The sequence below is a fragment of the Electrona antarctica genome (genome assembly GCF_951216825.1).
Source record: "Electrona antarctica genome assembly, chromosome: 21".
Lineage (NCBI taxonomy): Eukaryota > Metazoa > Chordata > Actinopteri > Myctophiformes > Myctophidae > Electrona > Electrona antarctica.
Genome location: NC_136802.1, coordinates 17,692,297 through 17,711,180, shown reverse-complemented (window position 1 = coordinate 17,711,180; position 18,884 = coordinate 17,692,297). Strand labels below are relative to the sequence as shown.

At 42.7% G+C, this 18,884-nt stretch overlaps 2 protein-coding genes across 3 annotated transcripts; one reads left to right on the top strand and one right to left on the bottom strand.

The window, feature by feature from the left end:
- The first annotated feature begins 6,094 nt into the window (after positions 1 to 6,094).
- Positions 6,095 to 11,615, top strand: LOC306913940 (snaclec 5-like). 2 transcript variants are annotated; one of them, XM_079490777.1, is made up of 3 exons: positions 6,095 to 6,174; positions 8,352 to 8,726; positions 10,726 to 11,615. In XM_079490777.1, exons 1-3 carry the CDS (start codon positions 6,126 to 6,128, stop codon positions 10,728 to 10,730), a joined length of 429 nt encoding a protein of 142 aa, XP_079346903.1. In that variant the 5' UTR covers positions 6,095 to 6,125; the 3' UTR covers positions 10,731 to 11,615. The 2 variants fall into 2 exon arrangements, with proteins under 2 accessions (XP_079346903.1, XP_079346902.1); XM_079490776.1 differs by having other exon boundaries at positions 6,095 to 6,183.
- Positions 11,616 to 12,879: 1,264 nt separating this feature from the next.
- On the bottom strand, positions 12,880 to 15,567 carry ltb4r (leukotriene B4 receptor). Its single transcript, XM_079490440.1, has 3 exons — positions 14,985 to 15,567; positions 13,984 to 14,257; positions 12,880 to 13,396 (listed from the first exon to the last, which is right to left on the bottom strand). The coding sequence occupies exons 1-3, from the start codon at positions 15,509 to 15,511 to the stop codon at positions 12,980 to 12,982; spliced, it is 1,218 nt and encodes a 405-aa protein (XP_079346566.1). The 5' UTR covers positions 15,512 to 15,567; the 3' UTR covers positions 12,880 to 12,979.
- Between the last annotated feature and the right edge of the window lie 3,317 nt (positions 15,568 to 18,884).

Genomic DNA, 18,884 nt, shown 5'->3' with positions numbered 1-18,884 from the left:
TTAAAGATAATCCACTAGCCATAAACTCGCAAGACTTTAAACATGAATCACCACATTTAAAATAAAAGAATAAAATAAAAGAATCCTTGTGGCAAAGTTTAATGGGTAATCATTACGCGTACGAATAATCATCTGATTAATATATCCTATATAAGCGTTCTTATACGATATATAAGCGTGTCCGTCCGTCCCCCCCATGGCATCATCAGTAGTGTCTCTAGCATCTTGGCAGTATAAGGTCCCCGTCATGTCTAGAGGTTTAAATGGATCCTGCTCCAGCCATGAGTGTGGGTGTTGTTACCTCACAACCGCTCATGACTCCAAAGAGATCAACGTTGTGTGTGAAATTAGATTAATTCTGCCTGGATACCTTACAGACTTTAAATTGCTATATCAACACTGATAAGTGTCCCAGTCTGTCAGAGGCTGTCCAACTAATGGACACTCGGGTCATTAGTACGTTGGCCTACTGTAAACATGGAGGTTATTGTTTGTCATGGAACCACTGAAATGCAAACAGAAGGTCTTTAGACGGGCATACTGTATGCCCTATAGGGTTGCCGTCTTGACAGTGCCCATAACTCCTTGGTCAAGGCCTGTATGAATTTAAGAAATTAAGGCCTATTTTTAATCCTGCCTATGCCATATCTGTATATTGTAAAACTGAAATGAAAAAAATGAAACAAGTTGGACCGTGGAAATATTGGATAAAAAATAATACATCCTTGAATTTGACAAAATAGTCAACAAGATTGTAAGTTTTGCTAACTTTGTTGATTTTCGTTGTGTGCCATTATGCAAATACATTAAGAGACTACATACTGTAGGTGCAGCAAGTTTTTCTTCTTCTTTTTTTTTTTACCTCACTTTAATTTGTTATTTATTATTTTCACAATAGCCCTTCTAGGGACAGGTGAAAATGAGTCAGAACTGTCAGATAGCTGTTCTCGGTTTGTCTATGTACATTGTATTGGTCCCTGTCAAATAAGCCAAAAATCATGAATAAATAATTCACAGCAATCATTTTCATTGATATCATATCTGTTAGTGTATAAATGTCTAATGAAAACAGACACCTTAACATCACATGCAGCATATTGTTTGAGGGAGTTCTATTTAAATAGGCCAATAATTATTCCTTATAACTTACGCGCTTTTGTCTTATTCCAGATGAATACTTCGTCTTCTGAAGGCTTTACACTGCTTCGTCTGAACCATTCTGGTTCAAATTTATACCTTCAGCAGTAGGTGACTCCCTCCCTCCATTGCCTTCTTTGCTCGCACCCACACACTCTCTAGACTAGAGACACTGATGATGCCATGGGTGGGACTCACCTTCTCTGGGCGTTCAGAACTGCTTATAGGATATATTCATCACACGATTATTTGTACGCGTGATGTTACTATATTTGAAATATTTGACAATTGGGTATGTTAAGGTGATGAGTGTGTTTATGGTATATTACTTAAGATACATGTATACTGAAATGAAATGAAATCTATATTTACCCAGGGTATCTGGGCTAAGCTCAAGAACTTGTTTCCAGCCAGGCCCTGCTCATAGAACACATTTCATCGTAGTGGTTGATGCCTTGTTCAAGGGCATTTCAGCGGTGGTAATTTTAACGTGTCGGACGGCTGATTCGAACTGGGAACCTTCCGGTATCTAGACCGCGCCGCTATCCGTTCGGCCACCGCTGCCACCGCTACTCCCCCTTAGCTCTGGTCCATATAGCTCAGGGGTGCCCAAAAGGTCTACCAGTAGATCACAAAGGCTGTGCAGGTAGATCAAATGACATGCCCCTAAAAATATATATAATTTAAATATAAAAATAATAATATAACAAATATTTATTTCCACCTGCCACTTGAATTAAGGTGACTTGATTGATTGACATCAAAAAGTGCCTGTCAGCTCAAACCCACAATGCAAGTCTTTGTTTTCAAGTGTGTTGCGCACAGATGTCAGTAGCATTATATAGTTATATATATATTTTAAAACCCTACCAGTTACATTTCCTCCCATCCTCCCCTCTATTCCTCAAGTGTGTCACTAGGTACATTTAAAAAAAAAAAAAACAGCAATGGGATAATACTGTTTTTTGGTGGGTAGATCTTGTTGAGCTCGTCATTTTCAAAGTAGCTCGCAAGTCAAAAAAGTGTGGGCACCCCTGATATAGCTCTAATGCCTTCACTAGAGCTATGGAACTGTTCTCTTCCTACACTTGCATGAAATGCAGACCAGCCTCTCGTCCGTAGCGTAAATATAAAAAACGTTTTACCTACTCACCAATACAAAGGCAGTTTGTGTAATAAGCCTACTTTCCTTAGTGGACACACTCTGAACCCCCCACCACATTTTTGGCCAGAAAGGGCCAAAAATGTGGTGGGGGGTTCAGAGTTTTTTCTCCGGAAGGAAAATGTTGTCTATGAGATTTTTCTCTTGGCAATATCGGTAGAGGGCGCAGTGGAGTAACTAAAAGTATTTTTTTTCTTCGGTGGAGGCTAGTCTGCATTTCATGCGAGGGCTAGAAGCAAAGAGTGGCAGAGCCTTATGCAACGGCAGCAAAGGGCATTAGGCCTATATGGACCAGAGCTAACTCCCCGTTTGCATTCAATTCTATATAATTGTGAGATATTATATTCTTTCTTTATCTTAAAGTCACGTTTGATTAATTGTCTCCACCAGGGCGAAGGCATGGGGGAGAGTATGTTTTGCACTCCGTCCGTCCGTCCGTCCGTCCGTCCGTCCGTCCGTCCGTCCGTCCGTCCGTCCGTGTGTGTGTGTGTGTGTGTGACGTGTGTGTGTGACGTGTGTGTGTGACGTGTGTGTGTGTGTGTGTGTGTGTGTGTGTGTGTGTGTGTGTGTGTGTGTGTGTGTGTGTGTGACGTGTGTGTGTGTGTGTGTGTGTGTGTGTGTGTGTGTGTGTGTGTGTGTGTGTGTGTGTGTGTGTGTGTGTGTGTGTGCGTGTGCGTGTGTGTGTGTGTGTGCGTGCGTCCGTCTCTGGCACCGTTGGCCCGGTCAATGCCAAACACACACACTCCCTGGATGCCAACAACAAACATCTGCCCCAAATGTTGTAGAACTGCCTGTTATAGAACCACCATGGTTTTTAAGTGGTGCAAAGCAACTTCCTTAAGTAGCTTTGTGTGTGTGTGCCTGCCTGGCTGGCTGGCTGGCTGCCTGGCTGGCACGTTCCTGGGGGTCTGGATGTTCCGGGGAACCCCACACGGTAACTCTGTCATTTCTCGACCGTTTCGGATGCGGGGCGGCTTGCCGGAACCGGGCCGGCACCCTGGGCACGTTCATGTGGGTCTGGAGGACCCCCACACAGAGTTGCACCACTTACTTCACACGGTGTGATTTTTCCCAATTTCCCAATATAGTGAATATTGATAATGTCTGGCAAAACAATTAAAGGATACACTATCTACAGCAGTGGTTCCCAAACCTTTTCATGTCAAGGATCCCCAAATTGACACTAATTAGCCTGCGGACCCCTATTTGAAGAGATATGCCAGGGACCCTCCATGAGAGAAGATTTTTATGACTCTAGCAGTGATTCTTCACCATTTCTAATTTTCTATCTTTGCCACCCCGATTTATATAGTAAAGTCACTGTTAATTTAACTCTGAGAGTATACAAATGGAACCAAACGGACCCGCTTGGATCCATTTGTACACTCTCTGAGTTACTATCATTTACCTGGGGACCCCCTGGAACTCCCTCAAGGACCCATGGGGGTAGCCTGGCTAATAAGCCAGACTAATATCACACAACACTGTCGCGGTATATCAGTCTGGGCTGGCTCCACTTGGATTTCATTTCCCGTGGGGCGTGTTCAAACATTTTCTCTTTGACGCAATTGGTCAGAGCTACTGTCAGTCAAAGGTCTCAAGCATTGAACGTCACTGTACCAAAGCCCGCCCATATTGCATACCGTGTCCCGATTGGTCCGACCTGTTCTCGATTGTAGGAAAGAGGCGTGCTACTGAGCCTCGCCAGACCGAAATCCGCTGGTAGGCAACTTTTTTTTGCCAACGGCTGATTCGGTCTGGTTTATTAACCAGGCTACCATGGGGGTCCCCGGACCCCACTTTGGGAACCACTGATCTACAGTATATGGTAGATGTTTATTTTTATGATAATTAATTACTAATCGTATAGCCTGCAGGGTGGTCAATGATCTTTTTCATTCTTCTCAAACCCGCCTTTAAAAAAATAAGTCATGTTTGAGTCATTCATTTTACTCAATAAGTGACAGGAAGAAATGGGATGACAATGTTTTGCTTGTCTCTGATGTAATGACATTTTTCTACAGTTAATCTGTATGTTCTGTGTATCCTCTGTATACAGGGAACACGCAATTATAGTCTGTAGAGAATATAGGTTGCTACCTTCAGGAAGGAGATACGGTGTCCCAGCCTACAATAAGGTCAGACTAAAGAGGTCCTTTGTCCATCAGTCGACTTTGAGGCTTAATCAGGAGTTGTAGCCAGTAGGCTGAGCGGTGCTCTTGTATTCATGTCTGTATGTATGTAATCTTGTTTTTGTTCTTTGTGCTGTGTCAAATGTGTGTATATCTGTTCTGCATACATGGGTTGCAAGACAAATTTCAGTGTGAACTGTGAACTGACAATAAAGTACATCATATCATATATCATATCATATCATGAGGTGAGGACATTGACTGAGCACAGAGGTCAATAGGTCGCAATGTAGTCACTGGCCTGGGACGGGAGTCAGGAGGTCACAGACAGAGTGACTCGGTTCAAGGAGTCGCTCTCCTTATCCCTAGCAATAGGAATACAATGAAACCAAAAACTATAAATTCTACAGTTTGTAGTCAGTCATCGAGATTAGAAAGGAAGCAACTGGGCTCGTATTGACTTGGCAAGCCTACAAGCATACACGAAATACTGTACAAATACATAGCAAAAAAACATACTCTCTCCCCATGCCTTCGGCCTGGTGGAGACAATGAGAACATACAAATGAGTTACAGGGAGATTCAATTTTCATACGCAAATATGTTGCTCGAAAAGATATGCGGAATGAAGTTTACAGGTAGACTACAGGTTAACCATTGTGTGAGGCAGAGCCACATGAGAACACAACGTTGTTTTAGGATGGAAGGTAAGGATTCTATGCCATTAAAACATATAGCCTACTGTAGACTTAAATATGGTAGTATCTATAACATGTTGCGATTTCCATTGAGTTCACTTATGTACAATCGATGAGTTGCACTTTCATGCGAAAGTTCACTTTAGACTAGAGTATCTGACAAATTATTACATGGGTAGATATATTAATTTGTATATTAATATTGTACTTGTTTCAATGCATCTTTATGCATTCACATTTGATGTGGTATACGAGCCATGTGGATTTCTGTTATTTAGTTATTTTTATTTTTAGTAGAGTAAAACACAGTAAGCCTACTGTAAACAGTAAGCAGTTCAATCATTCAGTAAAGAATTGGACAGCAGTAAAAAACAGCAAAACAGTGGTCAATAAAAATGCCTTCTCTATGTGAATTCAACAGCAATGAAATACCTTTTTGGCCTACTCCTGCTGGTCTCAGGTCAGTATCTTTGTTTGGATGATCGGGCAACCGTTTACATTGTGACATTTTGTACAATTTTGTCGTTGTTGTTGTTGTTTCTGTTATTTAATATTATCAGTCTTGCATGACCAATATATAATTCACCTGCACAAAAATAATAATAATGTCCACAACTGTACTGTATGCTATTAATGCATTTAATTGTGTTGCTTGTTTGTCTATCTTGCTTGTTGAAAACAGGGAGCAATGGTGAACAGAGTGGAAAGAGAATTCGTCAGTACCATTTTGTTGAAGAGAAAAAGAACTGGACTGATGCCCAGTGCTACTGCAGAGAAAATTTTGACGACTTGGCCACAGTTGCAGATGAGGAAGACAATTCTTATATTAAGAATACATCGGGTTTGGCATGGATCTGGATAGGTTTACATAGAGATGACTGTCCGAAAGGTTGGTTCTGGTCTGATGGAAGTGATTTCAATTTTACCCATTGGGCTAAAACAGAGCCGAGTAGTAAAAAAGAGGAATGTGTAGAAGCAAATTTCGACACTGGTGGAATGTGGAATGACAACAAATGTACTGCGCGGATTCCATTTCTGTGCCAGAGTAAGACTGGTAGGTTCCAGCGACATTACATTGTGTATTACATTTCTATTGTTATCCTCTAATATGCGTCTACTATATGCACCTGCAAACAAACATGTTTTAATGCAATAACAATTAGTTCAGTCAGACAACTCACAAATAGATTTAACCAATATTTATTATAGAATGAGAATACAAGTGTGCATATGATATTTGACTTGGCGTTCGGCTCTGCTGCATTTTCTCCCTGCTTGGCACGATTAAACACCATCATAAAACATTAAGAGCAGGGAGATAGATATACAATAAAACCCCCATGGGAGCATACATAACAGAGCCCACCGGTGGACTGGGAGCAAACATCACATAACAACCAGGAACCATATGCAGAGGAAGGCTAGGACAAATAAAGAGGATAGTGCACGGAGGTGTGGCCCGGTCTCCTGCGGGAGGTTTGCACATGCTCAGTGTAAACAGGAACTGCGATGATGGAGTGTTCCAGCAGAGGTGCTAGATAGAAAGCTCATAACTTGTGATGTAAATAATGAGATCCAGAACAGTTGAGAATTAAACAGCAGTCACCCTTCCATTTTCAAATGTTTTATATCATCCACAGCACTTGAATGAACAGTATCCATATTCCTTTGTCATTTCACAAAAATACAAGTTTGACACATGTACTAAAGAACATGGAAAATCCACAAAAGAAAATATACAAAAACATTAACATTTAGTAAATGTACTTGTCCTTTATCTTTCAGTCTGTTATACACAACATTTTTTTCCACAGTTATGCAAAATAAAAACAAAATCAACTTTGTACTATACTCTTTTTTTGATATCCTTTTTATTATTTCAGTTCAGGGTCAGCAACTCTCATGCACCTCTAGCACCTCTGCTGGAACACTCCATCATCGCAGTTCCTGTTTACACTGCACGTGCAAACCTCCCGCAGGAGACCGGGCCGCACCTCCGTGCTCTATCCTCTTTATTTGTCCTAGGAGGAAGGCAGGAAGAGCATACAGTCTAGTGAGCTTAAGTAGCCCACCCAATTGGTCAGCTGACTGCCACATCAGCGAATGACGTGCACTTGCACACACCTATACACCCACATACCCCCTGGGTACACCTTAGCGGACAGCCGCGGACAGGTGGTGACAGTTTTTAGACAGCTGGTGGATGGAAAAGAAGCTCCACCTCCGTGGCTGACTGCCGCGGAGGAGAGCGTTTCCGGGAATCTGTCTGTCGCGGCAGTCAGCCAAGGAGGTGGAGCTTCTTTTCCATCCACCAGCTGTCTAAAAACTCGGAAATGACGTAAAAGACAGCTTCTTCTGTCCGCGGCTGTCCGCTAAGGTGTGCCCAGTGGGAGAGAAATGCAGCATGTTAACCCCTTGAGTATAGTATGCGCCTTTGAGCACGGCATGAACTCCCTCGAGTATGTCTGACTGAACTAACTCTGCAGGCTACGTATCAGTTATTTTCTTATTGGTAGTCTGTCATATGTCCACTGACCAAAAACGTATAACATTTTCAAGTATTGACATGACTCACAAATTACAATAAGCAAATATAGTCCTTAAATGTCTTGTGATGCTCTTATGAACGCACAATGGCCCGGTTTCCCAAAGGACACCTCTTACACCATGGTGTAAGAGGTATGGTGTTGCACATGCTCAGTTGCCCTCTATGCCGCACATGAAGCCTGTGAACATAGACATTCCGTGCATAGATGTGCCACGCAATGGTAGGCCTCAGGCCTCTGGTATGGTAGGCCTCAGGCCTCAGGTCTACCATTCTGAAATGTAATTTAATAATATTTGGACTGCTGGACAGCTGACAGTAGGCTCTCTTCACTGTAATTCAATTACATTTCTTTGATACTGAAGTAGGCCTTAATTTCAAAGTTTTTATATTTAAATGAGATGAAGAAAGTCACCACTTGCTATGTTGTTGTGTTTGACAGTGTTTCCCACTGCCAATTAGGCCGCACACAGGCTTCATGTGCGGCCTAGAGGGCAACTGAGCATGTGCAACACCATACCTCTTAGAGGTGTCCTTTGGGAAACCGGGCCAATGTGTGTGTGTGTCTGTGTGTCTGTGTGTGTGTGTGTGTGTGTGTGTGTGTGTGTGTGTGTGTGTGTGTGTGTGTGTGTGTGTGTGTGTGTGTGCGTGTGTGCGTGTCCTTCTGTCTTCTACAGTTGACTGTCCACCATTAGTCCTGGTCAATGAAAGCAAGACCTGGGCAGACGCAGTCAACTACTGCAGGGAACGCGACTATGAGCTGGTCTCGATCAACGATGGCGATGAGAACATGCTGAGGTGTGTGCAGAAGGAAGCCCAGAGGGCAACCACTGCCCGTGTGTGGCTGGGCCTGCACTACACCTGCACTCTGGACTTCTGGTACTGGCTCAGTGGCCACTCCTACAGCTGCAGTGATGTGTGGGCCCCCTTCGTCCCACACATCTCCCCGAGGGAGATGTGTGGGACGAGTGCAGCGATGGACAAACGATGTCCCTATCATTGGTCCCCCGTGAACACCAGTGAGACACTCAACTTCATCTGCGAGCGTGGCGGTGAGTTAATGCATTATCATGGATCCTCCTCCATGATGTGATTTAAAGAGTTCACCCAAAACATTATTTTCTATCAACTATATGTTTTAGTTTAAATATGGTTCAAGTGGTTCAACTGATTTTGATGCTATATTAACTACTATTGCTGGGGACCCCCTAGAACCCCCTTAAAGGACAACTTTAGTTTTTTTCAACCAAGGTTCATGTTTTAGGTTGTAATTAGAGAAAGTAAAAGATTTTTTGTGCTGCTTGCTTTCGGTTTAGGGATTTTAGCAGTTTTTCACAGGGGGGGCGGGGGCATTCAAGCATGGGGCTAAATATGTATTTTTTTACACAATTTTATAGCGATTTCTTTTTTTATTATTTACTATAGTCCTACTAGACCCCAAGAAATTACATCTGGCCACAAAAGATCACAGGATCTACTGAATGTGAAGGAGGCCTACTGGGGGGAAGCCACACTGTGTGTCATAGGCTCAATATGTCAGTTTGTCACATTCAGTAGATCCCGTGATCTTTTGTGGCCAGATGTAATTTATTGGGGTTTAGTAGGACTATAGTAAATAATACAAAAATAAATCGCTATACAATTTTGTAAAAAAATACATATTTAGCCCCATGCTCAAATGCCCCCGCCCCCCTGTGAAAAACAGCTAAAATCCCTAAAACAAAGAAAGCAGCAAATGAAAAAAAATGAACACTCATATTTTACTTTCTCTAATAACAACCTAAAACATGAACCTTGGTTGAAAAAAACTAAAGTTGTCCTTTAAGGACCCCTGGAGGTCCCCTTACCCCACGTTGAGAACCACTGGCCTGTGTGAAATGAAAGCACAGACAGACAGACATACAGTATATCACTCTAGCAGGAGGTGGTGCTGCTTTTTATACTGTACACACACAATAATAGCCTGTATTGGTTCTTCAGTGGTTCTTTGGGGTGGTTGAGGTGCTATAGCTCTAATAGCTGTAATACATAACCTGTTAAGTCCCTGTGTGGTTCTTTAGATGTACTCTAGTGGTCCTTCAACTTAATTTAGGCACCTCTAATGGTTCTACTGTATATAATACCATTTGAGAAAGGTGATACGGTAGCCTATATACACTGTACCACTTTCAAGGTAGGTGCTATAGACTCGAGCAACAAAAGAGGTTTCCCTATGATTACATGGTAAAGATCCATATAGTGCTATTTTTGGCACTTTTCTTTTTTGATGTAGAATCATCATACATTATATCATGTGTCACAGTCACACTATGACCCTGTACTGCCTGCCTCTGCCCCTGTACTGTGCCCTTGCCCTGTGGTGGTGGTGAGTGAGTGACTTTGCCCAGTGTGCATTCCTCCTTTTCTCCCCAGCCCCTCCCCTCTAACCTCTCCTCTCCTCCTGGGCCTCTGATTCCTAGAGTGGACTCACCTGTGCCTAGTTGACCAACGAGCCTCAGAATATTTAAGATGGCGACCTGTGACTGTTCAGTGACTGTGTGCTGGATCATTAGTAGTGTCATGTTCCTTTTTTCGGGTCCCTGTGCATTCTCATTCTCCTGCCCTGTAGTGTCCGGAGTTTTGCCCTGTGGCCTGTGGTGTACTTCTGTTGTGATTATTATTGTTTATTTTAAAGTAAAGTCGTCAACTCATTAAAGAGTCCTCCTGGGTTTCCTGATTCAACTTTAAAATTAGTTCTGCATTTGGGTCCAAAACACATTGCGGGTCCTGACAATATGTAGCTATTGAATTAAAGACACCAACAAACATTGACCAATAGGGTCAATGGGCAACCGCAAACTACAATGAATTATTTTGCTTTTGAACATTTGTTAAGTTGACAGTGACACAAGCCTTGCATTAACTATACTGTACTATTTACACTATAAATGGTAAGGTTATAAAATGATTTGCTAAAACAATTAGCTTTTTTATTTTTTTATTAACAATGTTAATTAAATGATCAATTATTGGTTTTGCCATATTTTATCATAATGTCCCCTTTTTTGACAGATTGAGAACCATGGTGATGTCTGCTGCAGCCAACATTGCAACTTCAAATTAACAATCATATTAATACTGTTGTTACATTCATTGTTTTTACTTTCAGCCTCTCATTAATGTTTGACATAATCAACTTTTTTCACTTTTAAAAACATTATACTTTTTGTTTTGTACTGTACTATTTACTATAATTTACATTCAATGTTCCAAAAAGAAAATTAAAGACAGATTGTGTGCACCAATAACATGTTTTATGTTCCTGTTTGAGGTAAACCCCAATCTTGATCAGAGATTTAGTACAGAGATCAGACACTGCTTTGACGTTATGCCTACCTATCGCCATGGTGATTGTTACCAAACAGGGGAAGGGAGGATTATCCTTTGTGAAATTATGTTAATGCAATGTCCTCTGCTACGTGGGCATCACTGCTACATTTATTTTCTAAGTAAGAAATTGGTTTGAGCATTGCAATAATGTGTGTGTTAATTATCCTCTTAGCTAATAATGTTCAAACATTAGACTTTAGACCCACTTATCCTCTATCTTGTAGTACGGTATGTATGTACTATTGTAGTTCATTCACTGAGGTCCCCCCCCCCCCTCCCAGGGATCTGTACTTGGTCCACTCCTTTATGCTGTCTCCTAGGCGAAAAGAGCCGAACTACAACCTGACAACGCCCTGAGTTGCGGTACTAATGGTGAGCCTGTAGATCTGCGATTTCTGGCGAATGTTCACCTATTTTTGCGGAATGTTCACCTCTTATGAGCCCAGAAATTAGGGACGCTAGGGTCCATGTCGTTAACGGCATTGCATGCAAGTGTATGTATGTGCCAAACTGTTTTCACAACTGGGGACTTGATAACATAAACATATTATACCCAATACACAGCTTCACAAGCTGACTTCCTTGTGAGTGTGCAAGTGTGCAACAAACCACTGCTGACGACACATACTGCACATTTCCATGAACAAAGTTAAAAATCACACCCGTGTGAACTGAGTGGTGTAAGGTCTTATATAGACTGATCAGCTGTGGTCTGACATAATGTCTGACGTAATGAAATCACACCTGTGTGAACTGGGTGACCATAGCAACCATGCTCATTTTTTGGTACGAACAGACAGACAGACAAACAGACAGACACGTAAACTAACAAAGCCAGCTGTAGGAGTGGTTTACACCACTCAAAAATAACTGATATGGCTTTTAGAACTATGATACATTTGTAGCATATTTTCACTCATAGCCTTGTGCTGCAGCACCTGTTTAGTACTTTAGACACATATAGCCAAATAACAATCACCATTAGCATCCATCGCTCATCAAAGCTGACAATGCAAGACATGGTCATTAGTTCGGAAACAGCATTGTTGGCCTCGGTGCCCTGACTCTCAGCGCTGTTGCGTCCTACTTCTTGTTTGATTGATTGATTAATTGATCGATTGATGATTTTTTTATTTCTCAGTATGCAGAATGGGTTAATTTCAAATGAAAGTACAGGTCAATACAAAAACTGCTACTTGAGGATAGAACCAGAAAAAGCACAAATAAAGGTCCTCCATCAGAACATTTAATGATGTACAAACATACACTTCTATGAAAAAAAAGGAAATCATCACAGTTAAAAAAGGGGAAAAGACATGTACATTATGGAAAGGAAAAAGGGGGGGGGTAAGGGGGGACTTTGCCTTTTTTACAGGGGCCAGTTTCGAATTGCAGCCACCCGGTAGATGCTATTTGAGAGCGGTTTTGTAGGCGGTAGTAGTAGTAATAATGATGATGATGATGATGAGGATAAAGGCAATGGTATATTCAATTGTTATGGTACACATTTATCTAATTTTGGCATACAATTTCAAATTCATGCATAAAAGGCTTCACATAGAGGCAAATAAGGGATGAATCAAAACATTTTGCATCCCATTTTATTTATTTTTATTTACTGAAAAGATATATACAGGATAATTGTGAAACAACAGGACATAAGCATCTATAGTACATGCGCGTGCGTGCGTGCATGCGTGTGCGCTCGTGCGTGCGCGTGTGTGTGTGTGTGCGCGTGCGCGTGTGTGTGTGCATGTCCCACGGCAGACCACAGAATATGGCCGCTAGGGGGCATAAATCAATATACAAAAATAAAAATAAATGCTGCCCAGTGTTTTCAAGGGCTCACTGTTCCGGTTGCCCGGCCTAGAGAATAATAAGTGGTTGTTTATACGCCTGCAGTGAGTCAAGAGTCATGTCAATATAACAACCTCCTTTAATAGCGTTGGTTGTCGATGCTAGCCAATGTCATTAGCTCAGAACCGGCCATATCAGCCCCGGCGCCCTGACCGTCGGCAATGCCGTGCCCTGTTTCCGTATGTTTGGCCCGGAAAGGCTTGCTCAGCTTAGTGGACAGCGTGCGAAGTGCCGAGCCTTCGTCCACGACAGAGCCGCTGCGGCTGGTGGTGCGAGTCCCGCGCGAGGCGATCGAAGCGTTCCTGGACTCCGAGTTGGTGGCCTCAAAGAGCCGGCCCATGAAGCTGAGGCCCGCCTGGCGGATGTGCGAGCTGCCGGCGAACACGTAGAGAACGGGGTTGATGGCACTGCTGAAGTAGGCGAAGGCCGTGACGTTGGGGCGGGCCGTCTTAGCAGCGCCGACCAGCGTGGCGCTGCCATGCAGAAGGCCCACCACCTGGAGACAAGAGGAGGACAGCACGCAATGTCAACTTGTTGTCCGCATATATACGGAAACTTTCTCACATGAGCCCAAGAGTCCCTATTATGCATTTGGTGTAGAGGTATAAATGGACAAATAGGGTTAAAAGTGGGGTCTTTGGCCTGGGCCGGCTTAGCGGTCCAGGCACCTTGGCTGGTAATCCAGCATGACAGTGTGTCGCGGGTTCGTGTCCCAATCCAGACGAACTTTGCTGTGTGTCTTCCCCCCCCATCTCTCTCCCAGTTTCCTACTGTATACATCTATCAAAAAAGGCAAAAAGCCCCAAAAATATCTTAAAAAAAACTAAAAGAACGTTAGCTTCACTGTAAAAGAGAAGAATATATAGTACTAAATACACTATCAAACATCAGAAGACAACACAAGCTTGAGATGGCAAGCATATCCCCAACAAAAGAAGGAGCACTGGTGATATATCATTTCACGCTTTACCACTTTCACCTCACAACCACAATGTCTCCTGCTTCTCCCCATGGGCTCCACACATACTACATTTGGGGGGTTATTGCAAAAGATAGAAAGAAAGAATTGAGTATACATAATACCTCTATGATGTTGGTGACGTGGTATGGCAGCCAGAACAGGGCAAAGGTACCGATGATGAGGAGGATGAGGCGGTTGCCCCGTCCTTTGCGCTGGAACATGGCACTGCGGAGGCGGCAGATGACGATGGAGTAGCAGACGGTGATGATGGTGAAGGGCAGCAGGAAAGACATGACCGTCTCAAACAGGTACTGGAAAACACGATGACCGCCACTAGCCCAGTGCGGATTGCAGAGTCTCAAAGGGATGTTTTTACTTATGTAGGGTTGCACCACGCTGTGAATAAAACAATTAACAGTGACAATCAAGGGCAAATTCAGGATATTGATAATAATATGTACTTATTGATTTATTTTATTTTAAGTCGAGCAGTAACGTGATGGTATTGCATTACGCATTGCATTCGGCCCGATTCACTAAGCTGTTTACACCTATATTTTGGGTGTAAAGACATTTTCCAAACTACCCACCTTAGTAGTCTGATTCAGTAATCCTTTTTTGTCTGTGAATCTTTCTGAATATATGTATTCACTCGGTTCGCCCCGTTTGTGCTGCGCCAGGTCGGGCTGCACCCGTTCGCGCAACTTCTCGTCTTTGCATTGACTTTGTATGTAATCACACCGCTCTAACCATCCAAGTCTGAACGCACCTTTATTCTAGACTACTCACATGGGAAGTTTGGTAAATTCCTTTACACCCAAAATATGGGTATGAACAGCTTTGTGAATCGGGCCCTATATGCTTCATACAGTATATATACACACACACACAAAATGATGAATTCCTGTTCTGTTCTTTGTCTATATAGAAGTGTCTATTTGTACGTCTCTAAATGTTTTGATGAATTGAACATGGTGGACCCTGTTGTAAACAAGTGTAATGCTTAATTGGGTCGTCCACTCACAGTTAACAGCCTTTGTATTGAGTTTGTGCTTGAAATGTACTGTAATTCTGCAAACTGTTAATACACTTTTCAATCAATCAATCAAACACAAAGCCTCACTTGCGGTAGAAGGGCATGGGCAGTGACAGGATGAAGGCCATCAACCAAACCACCAGCAAGATAATCATCAGTGAGCGCTTTGTGCGCATCCTCTGGGACACGAACGGCCGCGAGACAGCCAGACAGCGGTCCGCACTCATCAGGCAGATCAGGTAGATGGACACGTACATGTTCACGCTGGACAGGTAGTGGACCAGCTTGCACACGGCCGAGCCGAATTCCCAGCCTCGCAGCGGCAGCCCCGACAGGTAGCGTATGAAAAGCGGGGCGCTGAGCAGGACGAAGGCGTCCGCTGCGGCCAGATTGACGACCAGCAGACAGGTGACCGAGCGCTTCTTCACCCGGCACCACACCGACCACACCACAAACAGGTTGCCGGGGAAACCCAGGATGAAGGCCAGGGTCAGGATGCCGATGCCGACCTGCGCTGAGAGCGGAATGGGTGGAGGCGCGGCAGCAGGCACATGGGCTGAGCTGGGAAGGAGTGGACCACCGGAGCCATTTATTGGGAAACTGGTGTTTGCCATCAGAATGGTTATACGGTGTGGATCTGAAGCCGATGTGATTTGTGAACTATGATTGCCTTTTTATGTTAAAGGGTCTAATAGCTCAGACCTTGGGAGGGGAAAAACACAGAGTTGATCAAACAGGATAAGCAGTTTGTGTTGTGCCATCATGACGGGTTTGGGCCATCATTGCGTCATGTGTTTTCTTCACATTTATCAGTTGTTCTTCTCACTTGATTATGGAATCTGACAATTTTCCTACCATAACTTTCGACTATGGAACACCATAATGTAGGCTATGGGTTATCATTAGGTTATTCAACGCAACGACGGTGTAGACATAAATAAATAAATTCATACGAATAAATAAATCATTATAATAAATAAAAACTACAGACCAGAAAGCAGTTATGAATTAATGCCCTATTCTGAATGTGTTTCAAACTCTTAAAAATGTAAGAAATGTTAATGTAAAGTTAAAATGTTATGAAACATATTTTTCAAAATGCATATATTTTCAAAATGCATACAATCATTAAATCACACAAATTGATAGAATGAAATGTGCAGAAATATGAAATAGCCATGTGCACAAAATCTTCTCATTAGCACTTAATAGTTACAGTAATACTGACCTTCTGTCGCTGACCCCCCTTGTAAAATGACGGGAAATACAGTAAATTCAACCAAGAAGCGTCTTTCAGGTTTGTGTGGCCCCTGTGTGGCTACTCCACTGTACAGTACGTCCCTCCCTTTCTGTTGCTCAGAGAACTGCATCATCATTTTGTCATAAAGATCACCACAGAAAGGAAATCTGTTGAAACTCTAGCCTACTTATCAACCCACTGTATCACTGACTCAGTGCTATGTGGCACAACAAGCAATCTGCAGTACAGTATATACAAATACATGGCTGTTTTTCTCGATGAGTGCCAGTTGCGGTTCCAAATCTCAAGTCTGCAGATAGTTTGGGTGTGCACATCCCCAGGTATGGACTAGTGTTGTAGAAACGCTATGCTAGATTGGCCTCCCACAACTTACACGGGCAGTCCTGGGTATAAACCACCTGGCGGAGATATGCGGTCCGTGGAGCACAACTTTCTAATTTGCAATTTTTTTACCTTTTGGGTCGGCACCTATATTTTTGAGTGGTGCAACCACTCCAAGGAACAGCAATGTCCGTGTTAACCTATGTGACTATGTGACTATGAGTACCAGTAGGAGCAAAAGTGTCGCTGTTGTGCCAGAAACAGAGAGAGATAGTGCTGCTGCCTGCTAATGAGAGAGAGAGGGGGGGGGGGGGGGAGGGGAGGGGGGAGTTGCACCACTCAGTTCACACGGGTGTGATTTTTTATTTGAGCATGTCTAAAGCCAGACTTATACGGAGGGGAAACAAAATGACCTAGCCTAGCTGTAAAAGTGTTGAATGAGAGTATACGAGAAATAAGAAGAACTTTCTCCTATATGAAGGAAATTGTGCAAGTGCTTGGGCACACTTATTGTATGAGTGCTCGTAACTGAAGGGAACCTTTCAAAACAAGTGCAAGCAAAGTTGCTTACATAGAGAGTAAGTAGAAACCAAGATAAACGTTTTTAAAGTACATACTGTACGTACGTCTGATCAAAATACATCATAATCAAACAGAAATCTGTTGGTTTCTACATAATGTGGTTTGTTGGCATCTAGATGGCAAACTAGGGCGTAGATGTACAGTATGATTATGGCGTAGCTCTATCAAATTCACTCCCTATACCGCTGCATCCTTTGCAGATGGCTGTGGCTAAAAGCACGACCCCTTGATGCCATACTGCTCTTTACAGGAGGCCAAATTGAATCTCAATGCCCTTGTGCACATATATATATTTTATTTTATTGTATTTTATTTGGAAGGGGAAAGAACAGACAAACATTTTTTAAATGAACCGACACTTCTCTGTGCTCTTCCGCACCTACATTGCCATCCAATGAGTGGCTGTGATGGTGCATGATCTGATAACGCTTTATTTTACAGTACAGTAATAACCAGGTAATTACCTGGTATTTAATTACCAGGTAGTAAGAAGTATTTACTGGGTAATACCAGGTAATGATATGGAAATCACCTGGTAATTTAACCAGTAAATACTTCTTACTATGCCTGGTAATTACCAGGTAAATACTAGTATAGGTAATTATACTAGTAATAACCTGGTTATTAATGTACGGTAAAATAAAGCATTACCCATGAATTTTATCAAATGAACCCATGTTCGATTCCTGTGTTTTTTTTCCGGATGCGATAAAACATATTGACCACTGGAAAATTGCATCCCCCTCAATATGCAAAGACCCTTAAAGCCTCAAAAGGTTTCAAGAGACATAAAAGGATTTCCTGTGTCTTTCCAAAGTGTCTTTGAATAAAAGATCACACCCGTGTGAACTGAGTGGTACAACTCCTGAGTGGTACAGCTCCGCAATGGAGTGGCTGCACCACTAAAAAACAATGACCATCGGCCTGGGCCGTGCCTCAGCGGCCCAGGCACCTTGGCTGGCAACCCAGTCTGGCAGTGTGCCGCGGGTTCAACTCCTGATCCTGACGGCCTTTACTGCATGTCATCCCCCCATCTCTCTCCCCATTTCCTGTCAGCCTACTGTCTGTCCCTCCATAAAAAAACAATGACCATCATGCAACAGGCACAAAGCAAGTTCAGTCAAGAAATATTGCAGTTACTGGCAGCTGATCATCGGCTTCAGCTCCACACTTCCATTTTCTTTTTCCTTTATGAAGTTTTCAGCGGATAGGTTTGCATTGCTTATTTTATTTGTTTGCTTGTTGTGTTGTGCTGCTGCTGCTGCTGCCCGTATAGCAGACTATTACTGCGTAAGATATTCTGGAATCTCTCTGTGTGGAACCTGCATTTCCATGGGTCTGATTTAAAAAAGAAATGCCTCTGGTGATAAACCTGCCCCAAATCATTGCATTCTGGGCCCTGATTGGTGCAGGTGCTGCACAACTTAGGGGGCAGCGACATTTTTTGTCATACTTGTCTGGTTTCCAGGCTACCCAGCAATTGATGATATGCACACGGCTGCCATCTTGCCAGCAAGGTGCTACCTAGGTGCAACTTCCAAAAGACAGCCCATTCATCCAAACAGAAGTCCTATTTAATTGTATTAAATAACATCAAACTCACCAACATTGCAGCTGTATGAAAAGCTTGAATTATCGTCTTACTATCTGCAAAGCGTTTGTTTCATAAAAATCCACCGCAGACATGTTATGAGCTACTTCCTGTCAAAAAATCCCTTGCAGATGATTATTTTTCTAAGTGTCAGAGTTTGGAAGCACTCGTTATCACTAGTAAAAACCTAAAAACCTCTGCATTATGTGCAAATTCTAAACAGGTGGTACAC